General features: G+C 43.4%; 1 protein-coding gene across 16 annotated transcripts; it reads left to right on the forward strand.

Annotated features, from left to right (window-relative positions):
- Positions 1-110: 110 nt before the first annotated feature.
- kiaa0753 (KIAA0753 ortholog) lies at positions 111-27,159 on the forward strand. Of its 16 annotated transcripts, none has more exons than XM_090218600.1 (17): positions 111-553; positions 2,994-3,281; positions 3,399-3,666; positions 3,899-4,071; positions 4,167-4,388; positions 4,852-5,044; positions 5,996-6,165; positions 6,294-6,433; positions 6,541-6,696; positions 7,241-7,330; positions 7,613-7,700; positions 8,144-8,230; positions 8,445-8,615; positions 8,818-8,899; positions 9,105-9,225; positions 22,954-23,184; positions 24,352-27,159. In XM_090218600.1, exons 1-17 carry the CDS (start codon positions 452-454, stop codon positions 24,503-24,505), a joined length of 2,736 nt encoding a protein of 911 aa, XP_090074726.1. In that variant the 5' UTR covers positions 111-451; the 3' UTR covers positions 24,506-27,159. The 16 variants fall into 16 exon arrangements, with proteins under 16 accessions (XP_090074726.1, XP_090074733.1, XP_090074730.1 ...); XM_090218607.1 differs by having other exon boundaries at positions 8,147-8,230; XM_090218604.1 differs by having other exon boundaries at positions 6,297-6,433.
- The last annotated feature ends 189 nt before the right edge of the window (positions 27,160-27,348 follow it).

Genomic DNA, 27,348 nt, shown 5'->3' on the forward strand with positions numbered 1-27,348 from the left:
AAAATCGAATAATATTGATCAAATGTTAGTAAAATTGTACGGTCAAATTAGTATTTTAAGTGTCTTACATTTGGTTATGTTTGATGATTTCTGCTATCCGTAGGTTAGAAATACTCACTTCCTGTTTTTACGGAAGACAGTGCTTATTATTGGTTGTCATGGCGGCGTTTTAATTTAAAAAAAATGAGATTAGATTGCTAGCTAGCTGTCGAAGTGTATCCCGTACAAATAGTCCCCAAGCCACATATTTTAAATTTATTTACATGATAATAATCGAAGCATAATGTTGCATGACTAGATACGTACTGCAACGTTAGACTAAGGTTGGCAAAATGGATCAAAGCTAACCGTTAGCCTAACTTTAACTAGCTATCTAGGCAGCTAGCCAGGGTTACAGCTGATGTACATATACCGGTAGCTAGCTAACTAGCTAGCGGAGTTAGGAACAGCTATGGCTGCAAACTTGCTGAAGGATTCTCCGATGACCTTAGGACAATCGAAAAGCTGGGTCACATTAGGTACAAATCGTAGCTCTCGACTTTCTCAGAACCAGGTAAGACAACGTTAGCTAAAGGACAGTCATGTAAACCCACATATGGTCAAATGGATTGTGAACTATCTGACCAATAAACCACGATTCGTAAAACTAAACAGGCAGTACTATCAGACCAGGTATGCACAAACACGGTAACGTTAGCCCCACAATGGACGGTCCAGTCACCTTTCCTGTGGCGGCAGGGTAGCCTAGTGGTTAGAGCGTTGGACTAGTAACCGAAAGGTTATAAATTCGAATCCCCGAGCTGACAAGGTACAAATCTGTGTTGTTGTTTTTGTCGAACTGCTTTGCTTTATCTTGGCCAGGTCGCAGTTGTAAATGAGAACTGGCCTACCTGGTTAAACAAAGGTGAAATAAAAAAAATGTGCTGGAAGGGAAGCTTAGCGAAAGGATGACAAACAAACTGGACAAAATCATGAAGAAACCAAGTGATAATCAGATGCAGTCGAGTCAATGCAGGACATGTTCATAAAAAGTCTGCAAGCTACAACACACATGATCATGGACAATGCTACACACCCACTCCACAGCGCTCTAATGAAACATAAACTCAGCAAAAAAATGTTGTCTCACTGTCAACTGCGTTTATTTTCAGCAAACTTAATATGTGTAAATATTTGTATCAACATAACAAGATTCAACAACTGAGACATAAACTGAACAAGTTCCACCGAAAATGAATAATGTGTCCCTGAACAAAGGTGGGGGTTGAAATCAAAAGTAACAGTCTGGTGTGGCCACCAGCTGCATTAAGTACTGCAGTGCATCTCCTCCTCATGGACTGCACCAGATTTTCCAGTTCTTGTTGTGAGATGTTACAACCCTCTTCCACCAAGGCACCAGCAAGTTCCCGGACATTTCTGGGGGGAATGGCCCTAGCCCTTACCCTCCGATCCAACAGGTCCCAGACGTGCTCAATGGGATTGAGATCCAGGTTCTTCGCTGGCCATGGCAGAACACTGACATTCCTGTCTTGCAGGAAATCACTCACAGAATGAGCAGTATGGCTGGTGGCATTGTCATGCTGGAGGGTCATGTCAGGATGAGCCTGCAGGAAGGGTACCACATGAGGGAGGAGGATGTCTTCCCTGTAACGCACAGCATTGAGATTGCATGCAATGACAACAAGCTCGGCCCGATGATGCTGTGACACATGACGGACCCTCCACCTCCAAATCGATCCCACTCCAGAGTATTGGCCTCGGTGTAATGCTCATTCCTTCAATGATAAATGCGAATCCGACCATCACCCCTAGTGAAACAAAATCTTGACTCGTCAGTGAAGAGCACTTCTTGCCAGTCCTGTCTGGTCCAGCGACGGTGGGTTTGTGCCCATAGACAACGTTGTTGCAGGTGATGTCTGATGAGGACCTGCCTTACAACAGGCCTACAAGCCCTCAGTCCAGCCTCTCTCAGCCTATTGCGGACAGTCTGAGCACTGGCCACATCTGCAGTCCTCATGCCTCCTTGCAGCATGCCTAAAGCATGTTCACGCAGATCCTGGGCATCCAGGGACCCTGGGCATCTTTCTTTGGATGTTTTTCAGAGTCAGTAGAAAGGCTTCTTTAGTGTCCTAAGTTTTCATAACTGTGACCTTAATTGCCTACCTTCTGTAAGCTGTTAGTGTCTTAACGACCGCTCCACAGGTACATGTTCATTAATTGTTTATGGTTCACTGAACAAGCATGGGAAACGGTGTTTAAAATGTTTACAATGAAGATCTGTGAAGTTATTTGGATTTTTCAAATCTTTGAAGGACAGGGTCCTGAAAAAGGGATGTTTCTTTTTTTGATGAGTTTAGTAGTAGTAGTAGTAGGTTCATCCTGCCCAAAAGGTCATTTTTACACACAGCCATTATAAATGACTAATTTGTTATGCCTTTTTAATGTTTAGTTGTTGCCTATTCTCCTGAGAAACAGCATCATTTCTTACCTGTCTTTTATGCCCCCCCCCCCCCCCCCCCCCACACCAGGTGCCTTATTGTTACTATAAACTGGTTACCAACGTAGTTAGAGCAGTATAAATACATGTTTTGTCATACCCGTGGTTTGCGGTCTGATATACCACGGATGTCAGCCAATCAACATTCAGAGCTTGAACCCCCTCGGTTTATAATGTGTTTTATCATGTGTTTGTCACTGATACGGGTCCTGTCTTTGTCAATTTATTGATATGATGCTGAAGTGATAAAACAATTTCCCAAGTTGGGATTAATAAAGTACTACTGTACTCTCTGCTCTCTCTCTCTCTCTATCTTATGATACTAGCATGCCATCATGATGGATATTGAAATATAACATTATGAATGCCAGTTGATGTGGCCAGATCATAAATTGGACAGCCGGATGTAACATCAACTTAAAGAGCTGGGCTAAGTTGGTCATTATGTCATTGCAACAACAGGAATGATGCCAGTGCCACTATTGTTCTCTTTCAGTTACTTTTCAATGCAGCCATGCCTGCCAACGCCTATAACCGTGCTACCCAAGTTGGCCCACCTGCACCCATTGTGATTGAGAAGCTGATGCCCTGGGTAGAGAAGCGGGATGACCTGGATAGCACCTGCAGCTCTCTGTGTTTCTCTGCTCTGTCTGAGGAGCGTCTGCTGGCTGCAGTCAGGCTGGCCAAGAGAGATCTGAGGAAGAGACGACAGGAGTCATTGAACAGCTCCCCCATCAGACCACAGCCAGAGGAGACCACTCCCATCAAGAACAATGTGGAGCAGGTAAATAAGAGTTCATCAGTATACTCCCCTTTCATTTGTACTGTTTATATCCATCTTATTCTTCTCCAAGAACGATTCATCGATGATCAGCCTTTACAATTGTTCAATTTCAAGCAGAAGGTGGTTGTTCCTAAGGGGAGGTCCAAGACCGCCGGCCCCAAAGAAGATGTGATTCAGTCTGGAGCCAAGGTGCTTGTTTACACCCCCCAGAAGTACGTCTCCATACCCCCTGGGCTTGATCATGGCCGGTCCCCCCCAACCAAAGACCCAGGCCCAAGGCAAACAGCCAGCAAGGAGCCCCACACAGCCCTCAGCCAGGAAGTCCGCAGGCTGCAGAGAGAGCTGGCCAACTTCATCCAGAGAATAGATCAGCTGGCTAACAGAGGTAACTCCACATAAATAAAGTCACCCATGAGTTTACCAGTCAAATGGCCATGGTCAGAGGTTCTAGTGATTCTATTTCTATGGGTAACACACCTGGAGTGGCACCTTGTTGCCATACAGGTGCTAATATGCCAATCTATTTAATGCTGTTATGAACTTATTTGATTGGTATTTATTGTATGGGACACTGCATGCAGTTTAGAGGCCCATGTGTCTTGTGCTGTGCATTGCAGGGCGAATGGTTGTAGAGCCCTTGGAGCCTGATGAGCAGCGCAGGGTGGTGGTCCGCAGACAGGAACAGGCAGCCCGCTCTGCACGCATCATCTATGTGCTACAACAACAGGTGAAAGAGATCCAAGAGGATTTAGACAAATTACGCTCCCAGAAGATTCAGCACACAAACAAAGTAAGTCTCACTTAATAACCCAAGCTGTGATGAGGTTCATGATGAGGACAATGACAAAGACTAACACCCATCTCCCCCTGTTTTCGTTTTCTCAGTCCAGAGCGATGGACAGGTTGGCTGCTGCCCACAGAGGGGCGGTCAGGGCCATGCAGGTGTTCACTAATCAGCTGTCTGACACGTCTGAGGGCAGGATGCCCTCCTATTATAAAGAGCTGGGCCAGCTGATCCGCCAGCTGTCTCTGTGCTCGGCCAAGGTGGAGGTGGGCCAGGGATCAGCCGTCCCAGAGACTGCCCTAGACATCCTGCTGAAACTAGAGGTCAGTCATAGGTTGAGTCCCAAATGGCTACTTATTTTCATTTGTAATGCAGTACTTTTGACCAGGGGCAGGGGTCAAAGTTCTCTGGTCCTATGTAATGCGCTATATAGCAAATAGAAAGCCATTTGTGATGCATCCATAGATTAAATCCATCACCTACAGGTCACACTCACCTTATGACACAGAAGATGGACACCAGAAAATGTCCCAAATCTATTGCTAATTTTTGATAAGCAATCAAACTTTATAAATCAATATTATGTTATACAAGCAATGCTCTATTTAAAAAAAACGAAGCTATTCAATCTAAAGACATTGGAAATAAATGTGCTGGAGAGCTACACAACCATAGGTAGAGCTGATGTATTATACACTACATTTAATTGTAATTTTTATTTGGCTTCTTGAATTTGAATGTTAACAGAATATATTTGATTTTCCTGTCTCTCTGTGTGTTTCTCAGACCCTGGATACTGCTCTAAGCAAACAGGAGAGTCACGCACAGAGGAGGCAGGCCCGAGTACGCAGCTCCTCCCCTGTACGCCACCGCAGGTCTCCACATCGCAGCACGTCTCCTCCCCGTCCACCCAGGGGCCCTGCCACCAGGGGTCTCAGAGGACCTCGTAGAGCAGCAGGTCCCAAGAAGTCCTTCCCTGGTGAGCAATGAGCAGGTGTTCTCATTCTAATTATGTCTGAGTGACTCAGCATTCAGAGACACTCGTTATCTCAGTCAGCTGTGCTGCTGAAGCTATTTTATTAGCATTTTAATAAAGATAGCCTAATTAGCTTGTCTTTTTTTAATTATTTGCTTATTATTCCATATCCTCATTTCATACATCATAAAACTGGGAACAACCAACACAGCAAATGCGTCAGACAAATCAGCATCCCCCTCCTTCGGTTGAAACCACCCACACACTGACACAGCAGTTGATAAAATATCTGATTCAAAAATAGGACATTTATTGCGTGGGCGGAACATTTCCTGAAACTGCATTTTTAATTTGAACGTCTTTGTTTACCCTGTTATCTCAGTGTGAACGAGGGAGCAGATCTTTACGGCTCCCATGGCCCAGGAATCACCTGAAGGCTTAAGTGCTGCGTGTGTTTGGGCCTCCCACCAAGCCCGAATCAGGGCACCAGGGTGGAGATTAATGAGGGGCTGGCTGAGTGACACAAAGAGGGGCTGGGTCCGGTTCTCTGGCCATGGGTCTCCTGCAGGCAGTTCATTGTGTGGGTAGCTAGGTCCTACTGTATTCAGTCTCCCTGTGTGAGTGCAGCCACCACACATCACGAGAGGGTTTGTACTGCGTCATATGCACAGGTCTCCTTGGCAACTAATAACAGGTCCCACTGTCAATGAGCAAGCTCCCTACCTTCTCCACACTGCCAAACAAGCAGCAGGCAGGTGTCTGTTTGTGTGCTTGTTGGCCAGGTAATTGGGTAGTCTGTCAAAGGAGCAGGCAGATGTTATTCCTACGGGCCATACAGGCTTTACTAGTGTTTGATTAGTCATGTCAACCACTGTAACACTTAGCCTCACTGTTGAAGTGTTTCAAAACAACATTTCAATCAAAACTGATTATGAGCCAATGTTGTGATGTTAGCAGATAGGAGAGCGGTCCCTCGGCATCAGCAGCCCCCCGGAGCCACAGAGCCTCCTCCACACCTGCATCGCAGCCAGATGCAGAGTTTGGTCCATCTCAGAGAATTCAGGGAAGGAGGGGGGCAGGTCCCCAACAGTCAAGGAGGACCACTGCACCCCGACAGGACAAAGGTCAGTGAGTTTAATACGAACATTTTTGCGGCAAATCAAATTTATTTTAAAATGTTCATCATATAACGGTCTAGCCTGAACAATTTTCACTACAATTGTGTCTCTTAAACATGATCTTTGTCCAAAAGCAGGGAGCCCATGTGAGGGAAGCAGGTTTCCAGCAGCCCACAGTGGCTTCCAGGCTGAGAGTGTGTCAGCACCCACAGAAGGAGGCCTCTGTGCCCTGGATACCCACGTCACCTCACTCTCCTAAACAACAACAACAGCGGTGAGCTCTTTTGTAACTTACTCTCGCTGTGTATTCTCTCTCCTTCACTTAGTCTCTTTTAATTGTCATTTTTTTCTAATCCACTTCCACTTGTGTTATGTGACCAGCTCCCCTCAGAAGGGGCCAGAGCCTCGATGTCTCTTCTCCCCCCTGAAGCCCTCTTCAGGACCCTCAGAGCAGCAACTAGTTGGAGTGGTGACAGCAGAGCAGGACCAGGGTCTGACCTCTGATAGACAGAGACAAGCCCACAACGAAGCCATCAGGTCAGTGATAATGACAATATTAAATTGTATTTGCGTAATGCTTTTCCTTTAACACAGAAAACATAAACCATTGGACATGGCAAACAACCTTGTGCCTTATTAGCCTCACTTGTTTGAGGTTTTAGTTGATGTTTAATATAGCAAAATGAATTAACCAAAGGAAACTGCCCAGGGAACAGTTAAATTAATGGATCTGCTCATTTTGAGTAATTAAGTCATTTAAAACCCTGATCTCAGACCCCACTTTCTGAAAGCTGCAAGCAATACTCTGATTCCAATTCAAAGTTAATTTCTCCGATAAATTCAATCTACATGCTTGCTTCTTCGATTGGGGACATTTTTTTTTTTTTTAAAGCACCGTGATGGATAGCAGTACCTGTCTTCCTGCACTAAATTCAAGTGCACAGCAACCCTCTGCACTAATCAAATCTTAATTAGTGCAATTGAGGTCTATAATTAATCCAACGCCTGCAGCCTGTTTCGGTAGCTAACATTAGGACTGGTTCTGTCTGTGTTGTACTGTGTGTTTTATGTGAATGTACAGGCAGGCCTGGCTGGACAGGATGACCATGCAGAGACTGAGGGACCTAAATCAGCTGAGTAAAGATGAAGCAGAACGCATCCAGAGACTCCGGTACACTAGTGTAGTACTACGTCCTGTACACACTCCCTGTCATAGCCTGGGAACAAATATACTGTTAGTCTACCCTGTCAAGCTAAAAGTGGAAGGTCAAAATATTTTGTAGTTGTGTCAAGGTACTTGTTCCTCAGTGTGAAACTATTAAAACTGAAGCCCTCCAGGTTTGTGACAAGTATGAGTCTGGAAATCAATGGACAAACACAATATTACCAAGCCAATTTAGCCTATTGTCACACCAGGCTTGTGCGTGTGTGTGCGCGTGTGTGTGTGTGTCAGGTCTGAGGTGGGCTCTCCAACCCAGTGGGCTGAGAGAGCTGAGCAGGAGGCCCGAGGGAGACTTCAGCCTCTGTTGAACCAAGCCCTGGTAAAACAAACATTTCAACTCTCCTCTCAAAAGATAAAGGCTTGTATGCACACAAAAAATAGACTTTAGACAATCCTTTTTAGTTTTCTTCTTGCCTTTCAGCAGGCAGGGAATAAATAACTGAGTGTGTAACTTTTCTGCCACTCAATACCCACATTGTTGTTACATGAGAAAAGCCTGGACCAGGGAGCCCCAGGAAATCCACTGAGGAGTGGGAAAATCAATACATCTCATTTGTAATTGAAAAATCCATACAGCTCTTTACCACCAGATTTGTGCCACCACAGTGAAATGAATAGGGGATTTACAGGCCTAGGGTGTACTGCTGCAGCCTTGTGTATGTGCTGAGTGACAAGACTGAGTTAGAGTGGGAGAGGTTGGTGTTAGGCAGGAGAAGATCAGTAGTGGTGTGGTACTGAGCTTGCCCCACCTGTGTACCCCAGCAGATGGGAGCTGCTGCCTCTCAGACCCGGGACAGAAAGTCCACATCATCACTGAGGCATCAACTGTCTGAACAGGCTGCAGACAGAGTGAGTAACCCTGTCATATCTTAATGTTACTGACCTATATTACCGTTTTAATTTATGTTTTCTAAGTATTTGAGTTCCAAATGTCCGTAGGGCTCTGGTCAATAGTAGTGCACTATATAGGGAATAGGGTGCCATTTGGGGAAACAGCCCTGAAGTGATTCCATAAAACCCTTTCCCATGTGCTGAGCTCTGTGCTATCTACCTCCCTCTCCAGGCTGCGGAGAGCGCTGAGGTGCTGAGTGAGGCCCTGCTAGAGGAGCTGCTGGCCGATGCAGCGCGGGCCGCCTGGGCGGTGGAGACAGACAGACGGACGGAGGGTTTGGCCCAGCTCCAGCTCCAAGCCCCCACCCTGGAGAGCATGCTGCTACGCATGGAGGAGATGGAGGTGAGCCCTGAGCACAGCCCTAAGGAAAGGCCTTTCCACACAGGGAGTTTGTGTGATGTTTGACAGCCTTGGTCAAGCTGTGCTGTGGAGACAGTGAATTCACTGTCCAGTCCTGTCTGGATTCCTGAAAAGGCTTTGTATTATTGTTTGGCTGAATAATTCATTAAAATAATGTACTTCTGTTGTCTGTGTGTCTGAGCAGAAAGACCAGGAAGCTGTGAGGAGGCGTTTTGCTACCCTCACATACTCAGACCCTTACTACTGGAACAGAAGGGACACTACTGGTGAGTAAACAGACCAAGTAACTCCTCCACACAGCCACCACACACTTTTGCATGCGGGTTTGAATTGTTGTTCCTCTGGTACCCCGCAGGTGAAGGTATTGTGTTAGTGCTGTTTTAGCCAGTAATGCTAGCAAGGCTATCCCTCATTCTCACTCCTTTTCCACTCCTCTTTCTCTTATCCCCCTCTCCCCAATCTCTTTCTCAGGGCCCCAGAGGTCTGTTCCAATCTCCAGGCCAGTCTCTCCTCAGCCCGTTAGGATCACCAGGCCAGCACTGAGACACACCACCACAGCTGACATTGTCCTGGAGAGCCCTGTGGAGACCGGGTGAGTTGACATGTGCTCTTCTGTTTTCTCCCTTTCCCAGTTCATTTCTGGTGTTGCCAAAGTGCTCTTCTCTGTGAATAGTCCTATGCACAGTATTCAATAGAATATTGTGTATTATTATAGTATCTGTATGTTAATATGTTTGTTTTGTAGTAATTACCATGCAGTACTGCAGCCAGCATCTTAGAGAAAGCCCTATCTGAGTTTAATGGGTTGATGTGTGGACAGATGGTTTACTTTTATAAACTGGGTGGTTCAAGCCCTGAATGCTGATTGGCTGACAGCTGTTGTATATCAGCCTATTTATAAAAAAATATATATTTTTTTTTATTTATTTCACCTTTATTTAACCAGGTAGGCTAGTTGAGAACAAGTTCTCATTTACAACTGCGACCTGGCCAAGATAAAGCATAGCAGTGTGAACAGACAACAACACAGAGTTACACATGGAGTAAACGATTAACAAGTCAATAACAAAGTAGAAAAAAAGATAAAACATTGACAAAACATTTTATTTTTAATGCTCTAATTACATTGGTAACCAGTTTACAATAGCAATAAGGCACCTCTGGGGTTTGTGTTATATGGCCAATATACCACGGCTAACGGCTGTGTCCAGGCACGCCGACTTGTGTCGTGCCTAAGAAGTTCCTTATTGCTTAATTCTACATTTACTGTTTGAATATTGTAATGCCGTACCCTGATCATTTGTTGATGTTGCAGATTGTAGTTAAGGTTTATGCGATGCTATACTGGGAGATGGGACCTCTGGATTCTCCTCTAAATGTCACTTCATTACAGAGAAGAATGGTGTATGACATCACTTAACCTGCTCAGACAGGAACTCATTAAGGTGTCAAGGATGGCATGGGACAATATAACCAGACAAAACTGATGCAGAACATTGATCCCATTAATTTAAGACAGTGAGAAAGTGCCCAACAAAATCACCGTCCCAAAAATTGTCAATTGCTTTATTTTCCAGTTGGCGTCCACAACATAACTGATGGAGGTGGAATGTTGTTTATTCCTTTCCCAGAAGGCACTGCTTTGTTGTGCCTCAATTCTGGCTGTTCATCTCCACCCCTAATGTCTCCTGGCTGCAATGAGACCAAGCCTAACTCCTTCCAAACCCCCTCTCCCTCTGGCAACACATAGAGGGAGTGTGCCTCTGCCTCCCTCCCCTGCCAGAGCTTTAGCTGTAGCTGCCGTTGCTTAAATGAACTAGGAAAGTGAAGGAAGAAGAACGATTGGAGAGTGTGAGAGATGGGAGCCAACGGCTGACAGGGGAAGTAAGTTGTTGAGAGTGGAGCGGAGTGGACATGCCAGCATGATGCAGTGGAACAGATTCAAGCAGCAGCACAATTAGCAGATTAAAGACAGAGTAGTTCACTGATTCGGCCCCAACTGGACCTTCTGGACGGGCTCAGACCAACTCTTCTGTGACTCATCTCCCACTCAGTCTGTCTGCTTTTAGCCACCCATCTGTAACCTTCTGTTGCTGTCTCTGAAGAGCGGGCAAACTAGTCTGGGCACCAGTCTCTAACATCCCACTCCTTGTGTCTTTGGCAAATGACACGGAGTACAAGGACTGGAATGTAATAACTGAACAGAGACTGGCAACTAGGTTATGGGCAAACCACCAGGAAACTATAACTCTTGCTGTCTGTTTTGTGAGTTAGGAGGAAGATGTGGTAAAACCCAAACTCCATGCATAGCGCAGGTTATGACTTTGTCTAGTAATTGATATGGTTTATGGGTAAAGCAATGCTTGCAGAACTCGCTGAGCTTGGCTTTCTTGATCCTGTATTGGAGGTAGTGATTGGCCAGATTAGCTTTACTTCTAACCTTGTGTTGTAGATAACAGCTACCTGTATCATCCTGCCTCTATGAAGATAGTATTAGACTCATCCAGGGCAGTCTGCCTCTGTGTCTTCTTCTCTCTCACGGCCCAGTGAATTACACAGTCCAATGGGACTTCTCACCTTTGCCTGAGTGGCAGGTCATTTAGTTTGTGTGTTTAAAAAAAGGAAAGTGGCCCGTGTCTTCCGCATTGCCTCTGACACACTGCTCTCTGACAGGATTCCTATAAAAAGACTAGCAGAGTGCGTCATGAAAATTCTCTCCCTTGTACTTCCCTTGCTTTTCCCCCAATAGCTGTATGATGGAGATAATGTGGAAGTGTCTGATCGAAAATGAAGCCAGGTATTTGTTTGTATCGACGAGTGCACTCGTGTGAAAGCACAACACAATGATTGTGTGTTGTGTGTCTGAGAATGCCGGGTAAGTTTTCAGCGTATACTGTCTCATTTGTAAAGCAATATGCATTGATTCTAAATGGCACATGGATATTGTCTCGTCCCCCACAAACCGACAGAATGACAGATATTCTGCATATTCTGGAGTTCTTCCCTCCACTCTTTCGATTATCCTTGAATACGTAGAGAAAATGTGTCAACCAAACACTCAGGACTGAGAAGGCTTGATCTTTATGTGTTTTCCACTTCCTTTCTTCCCAGTATGTTTCCCTGTAGGTCTGTGTTCTGAGTGCTAGCTTCAAAGGGTTGACAGAGATAAAGGTGCCACTAGAGAGTGATTCCATAGAAAATCGGGGGGGGGGAACGAACATGATTTTGGACATTTTCACTAAATGTAATCCATAGGATTGTCCTTTGGAGGAAAGATTGTTGACATACTGTATATTTGACATTTGTATCTAAAAGTGTAATTGGGAAATAATTAATGGAAGTTGGCATATTTATGACATTTTGGCCTTACCCTCCTTTAAGACTCCGTAATGCAGTGGTCACCAACTTTTTCGTCCCAGTCAAAACCCAAGCCTAGATCTACCGCTCAGATTTTGTATATTTTTTTATACATGACTTAAAAATGTAACATTAACCTAATGAAAACTGTTCTGTAGGAATGAGTTGTGCAGTAGGCCTTATACATTATCAAAGCATATTGGTTACAAGGTCAAATCCTGAAATCAGTGATCTTTGTGTCGGAAAGTCTGAGCTCTAGAAAGAAGCCTTAGTTTCCGACTTGGAATTCCGACTTGGATGACCGTTCAAATAGATTTTTCCCAGTCAGATCTCGTTTTTCCCAGTCAGATCTCGTTTTTCCCAGTCAGATCTCGTTTTTCCCAGTCAGATCTCGTTTTTCCCAGAGTTTCCAGTTGTCTTGAACGTATTGAAGTGGAAAGTCTAAGATTTCTCAGTGGAGGGAGGGAGAGAGCAGCAGAGAGTTCACCTCTCACAGTCCCTGCCCTCTCCTTCCTTTCCTCCTGTGAGTCTGACCAGAGAGAGGGGACACCAAAGATGAACTGAGGTCAGTCGGTTGTGGTAATACACCTTATTATGAAAGTTAGATGCCAATCACCATATAAAGTCCAAAGAAGAAAAGGCATGGAAGGAGGAGAAATGACTAGAAATTATTCGGTTGACCGTTTTGTGTGAATTAATTGTTGGAGTAGAGGACCTTGTGCATTTCAGGTAAAATAATAAATAGGACAAATTAGGTAGCAACTGCAAGCTAACTAGCTAAATTGCCATAAATGTTTAATGCTTTTAGACCTGTCCCCAAATTATTATATTTGGTTCAGAGTTTGTTTTGATATTTCAACCTGTGTGTTGTGATCGCCTTTTGGTGTGGGTGGAACAAAATCAATTTGTGCACGATGGCTCTTGGGCACGTCCGGTTTGGGCATGGTGTTATGGTGAAACTCGAGTCGCACCGCATCTGACTCATGCATAAATTAATGTTGTTCCTATGACCAGAGAAAATGTAATATTCCTTGATATTAAAATAGACCCGGCGAACTGCTAATAATAAACATTCAGGGATATTGATACACTTGGCTACTCATTCATTGCAGCTGCAGCGTAAGTGAAAGTAGGGAGAAGAGTGTTTTGTAATAGTGCTGAATAAAAACGTACACGTGAACTCGCTCCAAAAAAAAGCAGCTCTTTGCTGTATTCTTGGATCTCCCGGTCCACCGGTTATGCGGAGTGTTGTATTTTCAGACAAACAAAATGGTTCAAAGTGGGTACACTTTGCCTACCCGGTGCGCAGGGCTACTGAATCATATGCACGTTGGTTTTTCTTCAGAAATGTTTGGTGATCGACTAGGAATGCCTTAGAGATCGATCAGTCGATCGCGATCGACAGGTTGGTGATGCTTCCATAATGTTTCGTCTGTAGGTGCTACAAGCAAATAAATGGTCTTATGAAGCTTTACTGCTTGCTCTGTAATATGAGTAGTTGCTTATTTTTCTGCTGGTGATTTGCAGGATGTGCGGAGATCATTGCACATCCTGCCTACTGTGCCAATTTCGCCGTATAAAATGGGCCATAACTTTAAAACTAGCAGAGATTCCACTCTAGAGCTTTGAGATTCCCGTAGAGTGTTCAACAATATATTGAAAGATACATTTTTCAATATTCATGTTTATATTTGTCAGTACTCATACATTATTGTAAACATAGTTTATTACTGAAATTTAAAAAAGTACTACAGAGCACAAATCTACAGAGCACAAATCTACAGAGCACAAATCTACAGAGCACAAATCTACAGAGCACAAATCTACAGAGCACAAATCTACAGAGCACAAATCTACAGAGCACGAATCTACAGAGCACAAATCTACAGAGCACAAATCTACAGAGCACAAATCTACAGAGCACAAATCTACAGAGCAAGCGGTAAAGCTTCATATGACACAAATTGGAGTCTTAAAGGAGGGTAAGGCCAAAATGTAATAAATATGCCAACTTTGATGAATTATTTCTCAATCGAATCAGCTGTGTAGTGCTAGGGCAAAATTCCAGGACCGAGTTTGGGAAACCCTGCTCCTAAGGTCCATTCTAAGGATAACATTTTGTGTAAAACCTCCAAAGTCATGGTCTTTTTTTTTGTCCTGGTTTCGTATGGAATTACTCTAGAGGGGTTTCTGTTCCGTGTAGTGTGTCTGGCTCACTGATTCTTCTCTTGGCGAGATAGTGTTTGTCTTGGGACATCTTCACATATCGAAGAGACATAATTATATTTCTACATGTTTATCCTCAAGTGTGCAGCCACATCTTGCTGAAGGCAGAGATTGTTGCTGAGTGCATATCTCTAGTACTGCACTGCCAGCGCTAAAATGTATATTTCTCTGGAGGTTCTTCTGCCAGCCCTCATAGTCCTGTCAAGATCACATCTGTTCTTGATTTATCAGAAGTGTTATTCAGACCGGAGGTGATTATTATTCAGTAAGTGAAGCCCTTCTGGTAATTACAGCACACTATTGCCTGTTGGATGGCTCATATGGGAATGACATTTCTCAGAATGCTTTCTGACTGTTCAACCAGCCCTCCCTCCTCAGATCAGAAGATATGAGCAGGAGCACAGGCTCAATCTATTACCACCGTGTAGCTCCTAGCTTCAAAATGATGATTCCCATGTCTAGTGTTGTATTGTTCTCATTTAATTATTCTTATTACATTCCCAACTCCAGGAAGTTGCTGCACTGAAATTGTGGAGATTGAAATATAGCCTATCCACCATATGATAATGCTCACTTTGATGCCAGGCAAAAGACAATCAGTAGACTTGATTTAGTGAAAATAAATAATGGACCAGATGATGGTTATGAAACTAGTTGATGTAATGCCTAATCTAAGTTCTGGTTCTTTTTCTGTGGCTGTCCTTATTCTTCTCTACGTCGTTCATTCATTTGGCCAGGTCTCCCCTGTAAAAGAGGTCTTCTGACCTCAATGGGACTTCCTTGATTTAAAAAAAGGTTAATTAAAATCAAATAGATCCCCTTGGGACCACGTCAGACAGAGGTGGAGTGGAGCTCTGGGCCGTTGTACAATACAGTGAAGAGAGCTCTAGGTAGGTTCTGGACACAGCTAAATTACTCAATTAAACTATGCCCAATTTACTACTCGTGCATACTTGTTGTGATGAAGTACAAACTTTTTCAGGTTTCTGCATAATGGAGTGTTAGTGGAAAATAGGTCAACTGAGGATACATCTAAAGGGAGAGAGAGAGTTATTGGTATCATAATGTTAATGAAATTCTGTTCTCACACTTTTTATAGGGCTGTCCATCACAGGTCGATTTCCACTAAGTTTAAGTCGCTGGGGAGCAAACCCCTTTAGTATGTCAGACAGTCACTAGAGGGGGCTAGTCATTCTATAAGGAATGGATAGTGGTAGCTAGTGTGTGTGTGTGTGTGTGGACAGTTGTTGTAGTGTAGAATGTATGAAACTGGTGATTACTGCTGTGTGTTTGGGAAGCGGTGAGTGGCACAGCTGCCGATTTAGCGTTGGGAGCTCAATATGTGAGTGTGTGTGCCTGCCTGTGATTACAACCAAACACTGCTCAGTACAGGGAGTCAGCAGGCCCCTCCACTGCAGACAACACAAACACACACACAACAGGGATTGGATGCATAACAATATCTCATAGCTTAGAAAGCAGTGCATACATCATTCAGTATGCCTATCACTCTGAAATTATTTGATTCTATTGTTTCTCATTGAGGAGCTCAAAGGCTGTTATTGGTTATTTTTTCTCCTGGATGTCGAGAATAGAACACGATGTTGTTATAGAACACAATGTTGTTATAGAACACAATGTTGTTATAGAACACAATGTTGTTATAGAACACGATGTTGTTATAGAACACGATGTTGTTATAGAACACGATGTTGTTATAGAACACGATGTTGTTATAGAACACGATGTTGTTATAAAACACGATGTTGTTATAGAACACGATGTTGTTATAGAACACGATGTTGTTATAGAACACAATGTTGTTATGGTATAGAACACGATGTTGTTATAGAACACGATGTTGTTATGGTATAGAACACAATGTTATAGAATAGAACACAATGTTGTTATAGAACACAATGTTGTTATAGAACACGATGTTGTTATAGAACACGATGTTGTTATAGAACACAACTGTCATCTGATTTGTTATGAAATTCATAGGAACTCTTTGCTCCCCATTCCCTTTTCTTCAGGTGTTTTGTTATTTGTCATTGACAAGTGTCGCTTTCATTTGGGGTAGGTACAAAGCCTGTTGTGCTGTATTGAGATCCCCTAAGACAAAAAGCCTACACTCCCCAATATTCAGTCTTTGTGTGGCAGATGTTGAATTCATATCTTTCCACCATTTCCAATCATCATGTGTATGTATGTATATATGTGCTATAACATCCTCTAATAAAGTCTTCTTACCGACAAATGTACACTTCTGTTGAGGTATCATTTGCCCAAAGCTCTCCTTAGAAAATGTGGTTATAATTGATGATGAGGAAAAAATATAATTAGCTATGGCTAATTTACAAATATGTAGCCCCCTTTCACTCCAATGAACCACTTAGCTATTGAGTCTAGACTAATAGTCCATCATAAAGATTGAATTAGCTGCTACAGTCTAGAGCTTTAATGGAGATACTTCATCCTGAGAAACACTCAGTACTCAGTCCAAATGCATTGCCTGTAATTCTAATATTTCAACAGACATTAGACTAGAGTACAGTTGAAGTCAGAAGTTTACATACACTTATGTTGGAGTCATTAAAACTATTTTTTTCAACCACAAAATTCTTGTTAACAAACTATAGTTTTGGCAAGTCGGTTAGGACATCTACTTTGTGCATGACACAAGTACTTTTTTCCAACAATTGTTTACAGATTATTTCACTTATAATTCACTGTATCACAATTTCACTGAGTTAGAAGTTTACATACAGTTGACTGTGCCTTTAAACAGATTGGAAAAAATGATGTCATGGCTTTAGAAATAGGTTCTGATAGGCTAATTGACATAATTTGAGTCAATTGAAGGTGTACCTGTGGATGTATTTCAAGGCCTACCTTCAAACTCAGTGTCTCTTTGCTTGACATCATAGGAAAATCAAAAGAAATCAGCCAAGACCTCAGAAAAAATGGTGGCCCTCCACAAGTCTGGTTCATACTTGGAAGCAATTTCCAAATGCCTGAACCACGTTCATCTGTACAAACAATAGTACGCAAGTATAAACACCATGGGACCACACAGCCGTTATACCACTCAGGAAGGAGACGACTTCTGTCTCCTAGAGATGAACGTACTTTGGTGCAAAAAATGCAAATTAATCCTAGAACGATAGCAAAGGACCTTGTGAAGATGCTGGAGGAAACAGGTACAAAAGTATCTATATCCACAGTAAAAATGAGTCCTATATCGACATAACCTGAAAGACCGCTCAGCAAGGAGGAAGCCACTGCTCCATAACCGCCATAAAAAAGCCAGACTACGGTTTGCAACTGCACATAGGGACAAAGATTGTACTATTTGGAGAAATGTCCTCTGGTCTGATGAAACGAAAATAGAAATGTTTGGCCATAATGACCATTGTTATATTTGGAGGAAAAGGGTGAGGCTTGCAGGCCGAAGAACACCATTACAACCATGAAGCACGCGGGCGGCAGCATCATGTTGTGGGGGTGCTTTGCTGCAGGAGGGACTGGTGCACTTCACAAAATAATGGTATCATGAGGGAGGAAAATGATGTCGATATATTGAAGCAACATCTCAAGACATCTATCAGGAAGTTAAAAGCTTGGTCGCAAATGGGTCTTCCAAATGGACAATGAACCCAAGCATACTTCCAAAGTTGTGGCAAAATGGCTTAAGGACAACAAAGTCAAGGTATTGGAGTGGCCATCACAAAGCCCTGACCTCAGTCCCATAGAAAATGTATGGGCAGAACTGAAAAAGCGTGTGCGAGCAAGGAGGCCTACAAACCTGACTCAGTTACACCAGCTCTGTCAGGAGGAATACGCCAAAATTCACCCAACTTATTGTGGGAAGCTTGTGGATGGCTACCTGAAACGTTTGACCCAAGTTAAACAATTTAAAGGCAATGCTACCAAATACTAATCAAGTGTATGTCAACTTCTGACCCACTGGGAATGTGATGAAAGAAATAAAAGCTGAAATAAATAATTCTCTCTACTATTATTCTGACATTTCACATTCTTAAAACAAGGACTAGGATTAAACTAGGATTAAATGTCAGGAATTGTGAAAACTGACTTTGGCTAAGCTGTATGTAAACTTCCGACTTGTATCTGTACTTCATAAGATGCTGTAGATCCTTATCTCTCTCTGTGACCTGGGTTGAATTGGGGTGAGTGATTTATGTTGGAGATGATGGGTGATTGTGCTGGAGATGATGGGTGATTTATGCTGGAGATGATGGGTGATTTATGCTGGAGATGATGGGCGATTATGCTGGAGATGATGGGTGATTTATGCTGGAGATGATGGGTGATTTATGCTGGAGATGATGGGTAATTTATGATGGGTGATGATGATGATGATGGAGATGATTATGGGTGGTTATGATGGAGATGATGGGTGATTATGCTGGAGATGATGGGTGATTTATGCTGGAGATGATGGGTGATGTTGATGATGATTATGGGTGGTTATGATGGAGATGATGGGTGGTTTATGCTGGAGATGATGGATGATTTGTGATGTGTGATTATGAATGGTGATGATGATGGAGATGATTATGGGTGGTTATGATGGAGATGATGGGTGGTTATGATGGGTGATTTATGATGGAGGTGGGTGGGTAGAGAATCTACTCCTCAGTATGCGTCTGGTGAGAGCAGCGGAGTGGGAGTGGGTGGGTCATGCATCATTGGAGCGGAGGGAAAGAGGTCTCCATGGTGAGAAGACCTAGTGGAGAGAGACTGAGAGCTGCCCTACATGTCCCTCGCTGACTGACCACAGCTCCACCACCAAGACAAACAAATCTATGGTCAGATTAAAGACTGGTCTGCTGTTGCTCCATACTATCTAAAAACTGATTTGTTTTCTGTTCTCTCCAGTCTTTTGTCCAGGGCTTTCTGACCCTGTTCCTGGAGAGCTACCCTCCTGTATGTTTTCCCTCCAACCCCAGTTGTAACTACAGTGCCTTGCAAAAGTATTCGGCCCCCTTGAACTTTGCGACCTTTTGCCACATTTCAGAATTCAAACATAAAGATATAAAACTGTATTTTTTTGTGAAGAATCAACAACAAGTGGGACACAATCATGAAGTGGAACGACATTTATTGGATATTTCAAACTTTTTTAACAAATCAAAAACTGAAAAATTGGGCGTGCAAAATTATTCACCCCCTTTACTTTCAGTGCAGCAAACTCTCTCCAGAAGTTCAGTGAGGATCTCTGAATGATCCAATGTTGACCTAAATGACTAATGATGATAAATACAATCCACCTGTGTGTAATCAAGTCTCCGTATAAATGCACCTGCACTGTGATAGTCTCAGAGGTCCGTTAAAAGCGCAGAGAGCATCATGAAGAACAAGGAACACACCAGGCAGGTCCGAGATACTGTTGTGAAGAAGTTTAAAGCCGGATTTGGATACAAAAAGATTTCCCAAGCTTTAAACATCCCAAGGAGCACTGTGCAAGTGATAATATTGAAATGGAAGGAGTATCAGACCACTGCAAATCTACCAAGACCTGGCCGTCCCTCTAAACTTTCAGCTCATACAAGGAGAAGACTGATCAGAGATGCAGCCTAGAGGCCCATGATCGCTCTGGATGAACTGCAGAGATCTACAGCTGAGGTGGGAGACTCTGTCCATAGGACAACAATCAGTCGTATATTGCACAAATCTGGCCTTTATGGAAGAGTGGCAAGAAGAAAGCAATTTCTTAAAGATATCCATAAAAAGTGTTGTTTAAAGTTTGCCACAAGCCACCTGGGAGACACACCAAACATGTGGAAGAAGGTGCTCTGGTCAGATGAAAGCAAAATTGAACTTTTTGGCAACAATGCAAAACGTTATGTTTAGCGTAAAAGCAACACAGCTGAACACACCATCCCCACTGTCAAACATGGTGGTGGCAGCATCATGGTTTGGGCCTGCTTTTCTTCAGCAGGGACAGGGAAGATGGTTAAAATTGATGGGAAGATGGATGGAGCCAAATACAGGACCGTTCTTGAAGAAAACCTGATGGAGTCTGCAAAAGACCTGAGACTGGGACGGAGATTTGTCTTCCAACAAAACAATGATCCAAAACATAAAGCAAAATCTACAATGGAATGGTTCAAAAATAAACATATCCAGGTGTTAGAATGGCCAAGTCAACGTCCAGACCTGAATCCAATGGAGAATCTGTGGAAAGAACTGAAAACTGCTGTTCACAAATGCTCTCCATCCAACCTCACTGAGCTCGAGCTGTTTTGCAAGGAGGAATGGTAAAAAATGTCAGTCTCTCGATGTGCAAAACTGATAGAGACATACCCCAAGCGACTTACAGCTGTAATCGCAGCAAAAGGTGGCGCTACAAAGTATTAACTTAAGGGGGCTGAATAATTTTGCACGCCCAATTTTTCAGTTTTTGATTTGTTAAAAAAGTTTGAAATATCCAATAAATGTCGTTCCACTTCATGATTGTGTCCCACTTGTTGTTGATTCTTCACAAACAAATACAGTTTTATATCTTTATGTTTGAAGCCTGAAATGTGGCAAAAGGTCGCAAAGTTCAAGGGGGCCGAATACTTTCGCAAGGCACTGTAACTTGATTCAGCTGATCAACCAGCTAATTATTAGAATCAGGTATGCTAGATTAGGATTGGAGTGAAAACCTACTGGACGGTAGCTCTCCAGGGACAGGGTTGGAGAGCCATACTTTTGTCCCTGGTGTGTTCCTCTTTCTCTCAAACGATCATTCTCTTGTACTGTTCTCTCAGAACAACTCTTCTAAACTTGTTACAGGAGAGGAGCATCTCAGTAGATTTGGTGCGGTGATGGCTGTTACCCGCCCATCTAATCAACCTCTAGCTCCCGAGAAACTCCAACACTGCCCCTGTCTCTGCGATTGGCCCTGATGGGTAGAACCATCTGTTATTGTTGTAGGCAGAAAGAAAATAAAAGTTTCTACCACATTGTAATGATTCACCTCCTTTTCTCTGCACTGTTTTCTCTATCCACCTGTTTTCTTAATGCATTGAATTCTTCCTCTGCTCTCAGAACCTAAGCACCATTTCTCTAGCAGTAGAGCTATAGCCAGCATCTTCCCCTGAATCACCCCCCACTATCTCTGAAAACAGATTTGGGTCTCTCTCTCTCTCTCTCTTGTTATTTCACTCTCTCTCGTACGCTCTCGCTGTCTCAGAATCAAACCCAGCTCAGTCTGCTTCCTGTTTGATATATCACATATGGAGCTGGTGTTTTGCCACTTTCTCTGTTTCCTTGGCGATAGACTTCTGGAGTTGTTGGAGAAGAATGAGACAACGTAAGATATTTGAAGACAATTTCATACACTTCGCTGTGGGAATTTATGGCTCAGGCTGCTCATCAGTTTGAGTTGTTTGTGTTTTTTCCCACTGGGCTTTTCTGTAGTAGGTGGATGTGAGAGGGCTGGGTTTGTCAGGCTATGATCAGACTGCAGCTACCCTCTCCTCTCTCTCTGTCAGCAACTGCTGCCCATTCACAACAGTGAACAGGCTGCAAAATAATCACCACTGACGATCAACATGTCAGTGAGTGTGTCCTCATTGTCTCCTAACTTTCTAAGCATCCTTGTAGAGACAGGAGAAAGAGTAGTGCAGCTTGTATATTTTACTGGAAATGTTAACATTCACATGGTCTTATCCACCAAGGTGAAAATCACTCGATAAATATGCAGAATTCATCTTCTCTTTCGTGAAATTGTGCTGCCACTTGAATTTGTGTTTCCTGGCTGTGCTGCCAGGCTGGTGCCCTCATTCCCACACTCTTAGTTGCACATAATGCTTGGGAGCCTTCACACTGATTTGAATCTAAATGTGTTATTCTATTTTTTGTGGACATAAAGGAAACCTTGCAGCAGGGAAAAGGGAAATGATCGCCACAGTGGCCCTTAAATGACCCAAGAGCATAAATGGGCCCTGTGTGTAGTCCAGGGATGAAGCAAATTGGTAGGGCCAACTGAATTACCCACCCTGGCACTTCTCCCTGTGTGTCTGTGTGCCCACAGCCTGGCCTCATGTTGTGTAGACACCAGGAACAGCAGGAGCAAACAGGGCCAGGGACTGGACTGGACCTGGCTTGGTGTGTGGGGAGAACATTAGAGAGACATTTTGCTCGTGGAACTGCTGCATCTGTCTCTAAATATAGTATCAGCCAGAGTGCTGTTGCCAGAGCTAGACTGATTTGCTCACAGAAAAAAATATTACAACCCTGGCCTGGACATTGCCCACCTGAGCCCCTCAGGGAAGTGTGGGGGTGAGGGATGTGAGTGGAGCATACAGACTTTAGGACGTAGCATCACACCCCTCTCAACCTCCTCTCTGTGTGTGTGCCTCTTCCGGACCACAGTGAGGACATGGCTCTACAAAGAGGTTATTCGGTTACCAAGGGCCTCCTTCCTCCTCCAATTGACTCGGGCGCCTCTCAATATGGCAATTGGCTCCGGCCCCTACCTCAATGAATAGCAGTTCTATTCCAGGCTGCTGCTTTTCCACTTCCATTGACAGATGTACCCAATTGAATCAGACTGAATGGAGATGAGGACAATGTAATTAAAAGATGGTGTGAAGCTCCATCAGTCTGGTATTCAGCCTGAGCATCCTGTCTGTCTGTTTCTGTCTTTCCACAACCCGAGCATACTCTGTCTCTCTCTCTCCAGTCTGAACACCCTGTCTGTCTCTCCATCTCTCTACAGACACAGTGTCCTGTTTGAGGGCAGCATCAGGGAGGAGGTCTCCCCAGGTCAACCTGGCGGCAGCAGCACCTTCCCAGCCCCAGGGGAGAGGTGGGGAGACGGGACGCGAATCTCTGTGCCAGCCAGCATGCAGAGGAATATCCAGCAATACAGACAGGACCACGAGGCCTACCTCCGCCTGGTAGCCCACGAGGCTGTGGGCAGCTTCAACCCCTGGGCCATTGCAGACAGGTGAAATGGCACTATTTCTGACCAGGGACCTATGGGTACAGTTTTACTAGTTTCATTTGGGATGCAGCCTAGCAGTACAGGCACAACTATAGTACTTTTCACTGTTTCACCTTCTCAAATGTACATTTTGCTGCTTGGGTTTGTTGTCCCCTAAGCCATCTCGACAGATTTGTCTTATTTGCCAGCCAGTTATGAATGACATTGTGTGTAGGAGGATGGATTATTCACCTGGCTACACAACTCTTCCACAAACATTGTGCTCTTTCCTTATTCAAACATTAGGCCCAGTGTTTGACTAGTTGTGGGGTGCGTGTGTCTGCATGGTTTAGCATACTGCGCTACAGGATCTGGTCTCTGGTGTTCACAGTTGTTATTCTAGCCCACCCACACATTTGCATATTTAAAAGAATTCTTAAGTTGGTGCAATGCAGAGAATCCCACTTGTCTCAATGAGTATACTGAATGCATTAGAGTGTGATAGATCAGAAATTCATCATATTCAGACATTTCAAAGAGAAGCAGATATAATTGAATAATCTGGCAATTTTTGTTAACGTTACCAAAGGAGAGATACTCAGGTCTGGCATTTGGAGATGCCCCTCTCTCCTCTCACCATATACGTGTGAGGGAGTGTGAATTGCTGCAAAAAAAAGTGAGCGAAGAAAATCAACCCTGCCAGCCGAGGGACAACTATTATTGTGGCCTCGTTACTTTTAGAGAGAGAGAGATGAGAGCGATGACAGGAGAGAGAGAGATGACAATCATATGCCGTCCTCTTGAGCTATGCATCTGAACTCTTCTTCATTTGTTGGGGGAGGGAGGTTGTTTCAGAGGGACCAGTCCAATTACTCCACTATCAAGGGAAATATGGGGGGAAATGCCATGTCAATTAGCCTGCTATTCTCACTCATCAGAGTAACCTGTCTATCTGTGAGATGTTGGTAATAAGCTGCCCATACCAGTCAGTGTGTGGTGAGGTCCCTGATGTGTGCTCCCTCCCTCTGTCTGATTTGAAAGACTAAGCAAGAACAACCTTGTATTTTTTGCATGTGCACCCTTGCAAGACTTTTTTTGGTAAGCACACAAGCCTTATGTACAACTGTATCTTTTTGTTTGGTTCAGGGACTCCTGACATTTTTCTTTCTCTAATTTTGCTTCTGCTCCCAGTCTGTCAGAGGAGCTTATGTCCGAGGCCCTGGCTGACGTAGCAGCAGAGTTCCAGGACGTCTGTGAGGAGTACGCAGAGGCTGTCTTCACCTCCGAGTTCCTTCAGCCAATCACGTCACCTCCTGCTTCAGTTCCACCGTTAGACATCCAATAGATTCTCTTCCTTTTCACAGACATTGGGCGAGTTAGTTGGGTGTACTGCGTAGATGGATATTTCAATTCAGGACCAACAGAATAGTCCAAAAAGTGCAAATTCCGCAGTCAGGAAAACATCCTGACTGCATTGATGTGACAGCATTCAGAATAGAATGGAACTAAAGCAATGCAGATTATTCCTATTTGGCAGGTTCCTTTCTGTAGTTCTTCCAGAGGGATGGGTGAATTCCACTGGGAAAGTTGGTTTTGATAAGTTAAGAGAGAATATTACTACATTACAGGGGATTAGAAGATTGTCTCCCCTCTTTCCATAAATAAACCTCTCCCAGAGGATTACTCACGCTTTCTGTTTCCACATTGAAACATGGAAGTAAATTCATTGTTTGGGGGAATTAACAATAGGGGGTAAGCAAGCCAAGGGCGCGATTCATTGGTTAATAGGAAATCCGGATAGCATATTGCACTCATTGAAATTGTGTGCTTCACTTCCCATGGCATGCACCAAACACTATGTTAGCCAAATGACAAATGTTTAATTCAATGACAGTGCATATATCATCAGTGCACGTTGGATGAGGGAGCGGCCTGAGCGGATATTCTCAGGCTGTGGAGAGAGACTTGAAAGCAGCTGTGAAGGAGGAGAGAGACACATCCAGATGTTGAGTTGGCCCCTAGAGGAGCTGACTGTGACAGGGGACAGAGAGTGACTGAATGAATTAGCTCACTCTGAATCAGACACAATTCTCTCCGCCAACTGTGTTTTGTGTGGGTGTCTGAATACATACAGGCTTATGCACGTACACATGTCTCACTCTCGCAGTTCTGTTTCTTCCCAGAGCTCTACACAAATTGGACTCTAGGAGCCATTTCAGCATTATAATAGGAGTTTTTTAATTGCAGAATTCTTGAAATTGAAAAATATATTGTTTGTCAGTGAGAGTCAGGATGGCTCATTTCTAATTATTTTTCATTGTCATTGTGCTAAATGCTGTTTGTTGATACCTAGGTTTTGAATGTATCACCTCCCGCCCCAAACAGCCAACACAGACTCATCACAGAAATGTATTTTCAACACAATTAACAAACAGAACAACAAGATCTGTTTATGATCCATTCTGATCTGTGAACACAGAACATAATGAAATTGGTTTTGTGTGCTTTGATGCATTTCATTTGTGATGTTTTATGGCACATTCATGGCAGACTGTTTTATACTGGTGCCCAAAGTTTATTTTCAAATGACCTTTTTCTGGTACAATATTTCAAGTTTGCTTTATTTTGTCAAAATTAGGTATCGGGTGATTCACTTGATGTTAGTATTAAAACAAATGTTTAAAATGAGATGCATCTTGCTTTAACAATTTGAACTACAGCCACCCAGATACAGGACTGTTCTAATGGTGAAAATGGCCTGTCCCTACAGTATGTTAGCCAGCAGAATTATCCTTGTCAAAGACAGAATTCATGTGACCGTGAATATTGACTAGTCATAAAATGTATTATGTGGAACACACAGGGACTCATTTTGAGGCAATGATGTCCATTCAGGCTGGATAGAATCATTTTAGGTTTCCCTCAGGGACAGTTCAGCTGATGGCTGGCACTTTTCACGATTCTTAGAAAATTGGATATAATCTTTAGCCAAGTGAGATCATTTTTCTCTCTATAGTATCCATATGGACATATTTACCTATTTACAGAACCGGTGACATTTTCTTACTCTGAACAACTACTGAAGAGATTGTAGTAGTTGGATCCAATCTCTGGGTGTGGATATGGGAGAGGAGTGCAGCTGCTCCAGTTGAGAAATTGATCAGCACAGTATGTGCCCTCCCTGGGCTGTGATCTCCCTGACGTCATCATATAGTCTGACCTATAAAATCTCTGCATCAGCAACGAGAGAGAAATAACCTTGTTTCCCCCTCAATACAAGGCTGTGGGTAATCTTAAAGCAGTGGCAGTCAGAGCTAGCTATCAAATATGAAACCCTTATCCTTGCTTTGTCATAAGGCATGGTTAGAATTTGAAGATGTATTGAAAGCTACGTCTGTGTGGATGGTTAAAAGGCTAAATTAATTTATTTCAAGACTTGAGGTGCAACGTTCATTGTTGTTAATAGACAATCTACACATCTCTTGGCTTCTTTTCTGCTAGAACCCACTGACCTTCACTGTGGAACAGCCCCATGGGACAAATCCAGTAGTGTAGAAAGACAATTGGTTCTGAGTGCTGAGATCTGGTGCTTTGAGTTTCACTCTCTTTTGCCCTCAGAACAGCCTCAATTCGTCAGGGCATGGACTACAAGGTGTCAAGCTTTCCACAGGGATGCTGGACCATGCTGACTCCAATGCGTCCCACAGTTGTGCCATGTTGGCTGGATGTTCTTTGGGTGGCGGACCATTCTTGATACACACGGGAAACTGTTAAGTGTGAAAAACCCAAAGGCCTTTTCATCCTTGATGGAGCATAATGTGATAAACATCCATCCCCCACCAGCCTTTGCCTTCCTACTGATTCTCTGTCTGTTTGCTTTTTGTTTGTTTACTTTGGAAAAATATTGTGTGCTTGTTTTCAAAATGCTTAATGTGGTTGATAAAGAATTTAAACCGTGTATTTATATTTGTTTTTGAATAAACTGTGTTTTTTAATGAACAACCCATGCTGTATCCTCTGTCATGGTAGTGGGGAAAGATGAGTTGGGGGGGGGGTGTCATGTCTCAAAGCAGAGCCTGCTGTACACTTGGCACACTGCCCTTAGTGGCTTGGGATGAGATTGTTTCTAAAGAATAAACCTATTCTACCTAAATTGAATGTTTTTTTTCTTGTGAGTGAGGCCAATGG

The sequence above is a fragment of the Oncorhynchus mykiss genome, chromosome 24 (assembly GCF_057628025.1).
Source record: "Oncorhynchus mykiss isolate SJ-2025 chromosome 24, ASM5762802v1, whole genome shotgun sequence".
Taxonomy (NCBI): Eukaryota; Metazoa; Chordata; class Actinopteri; order Salmoniformes; family Salmonidae; genus Oncorhynchus; species Oncorhynchus mykiss.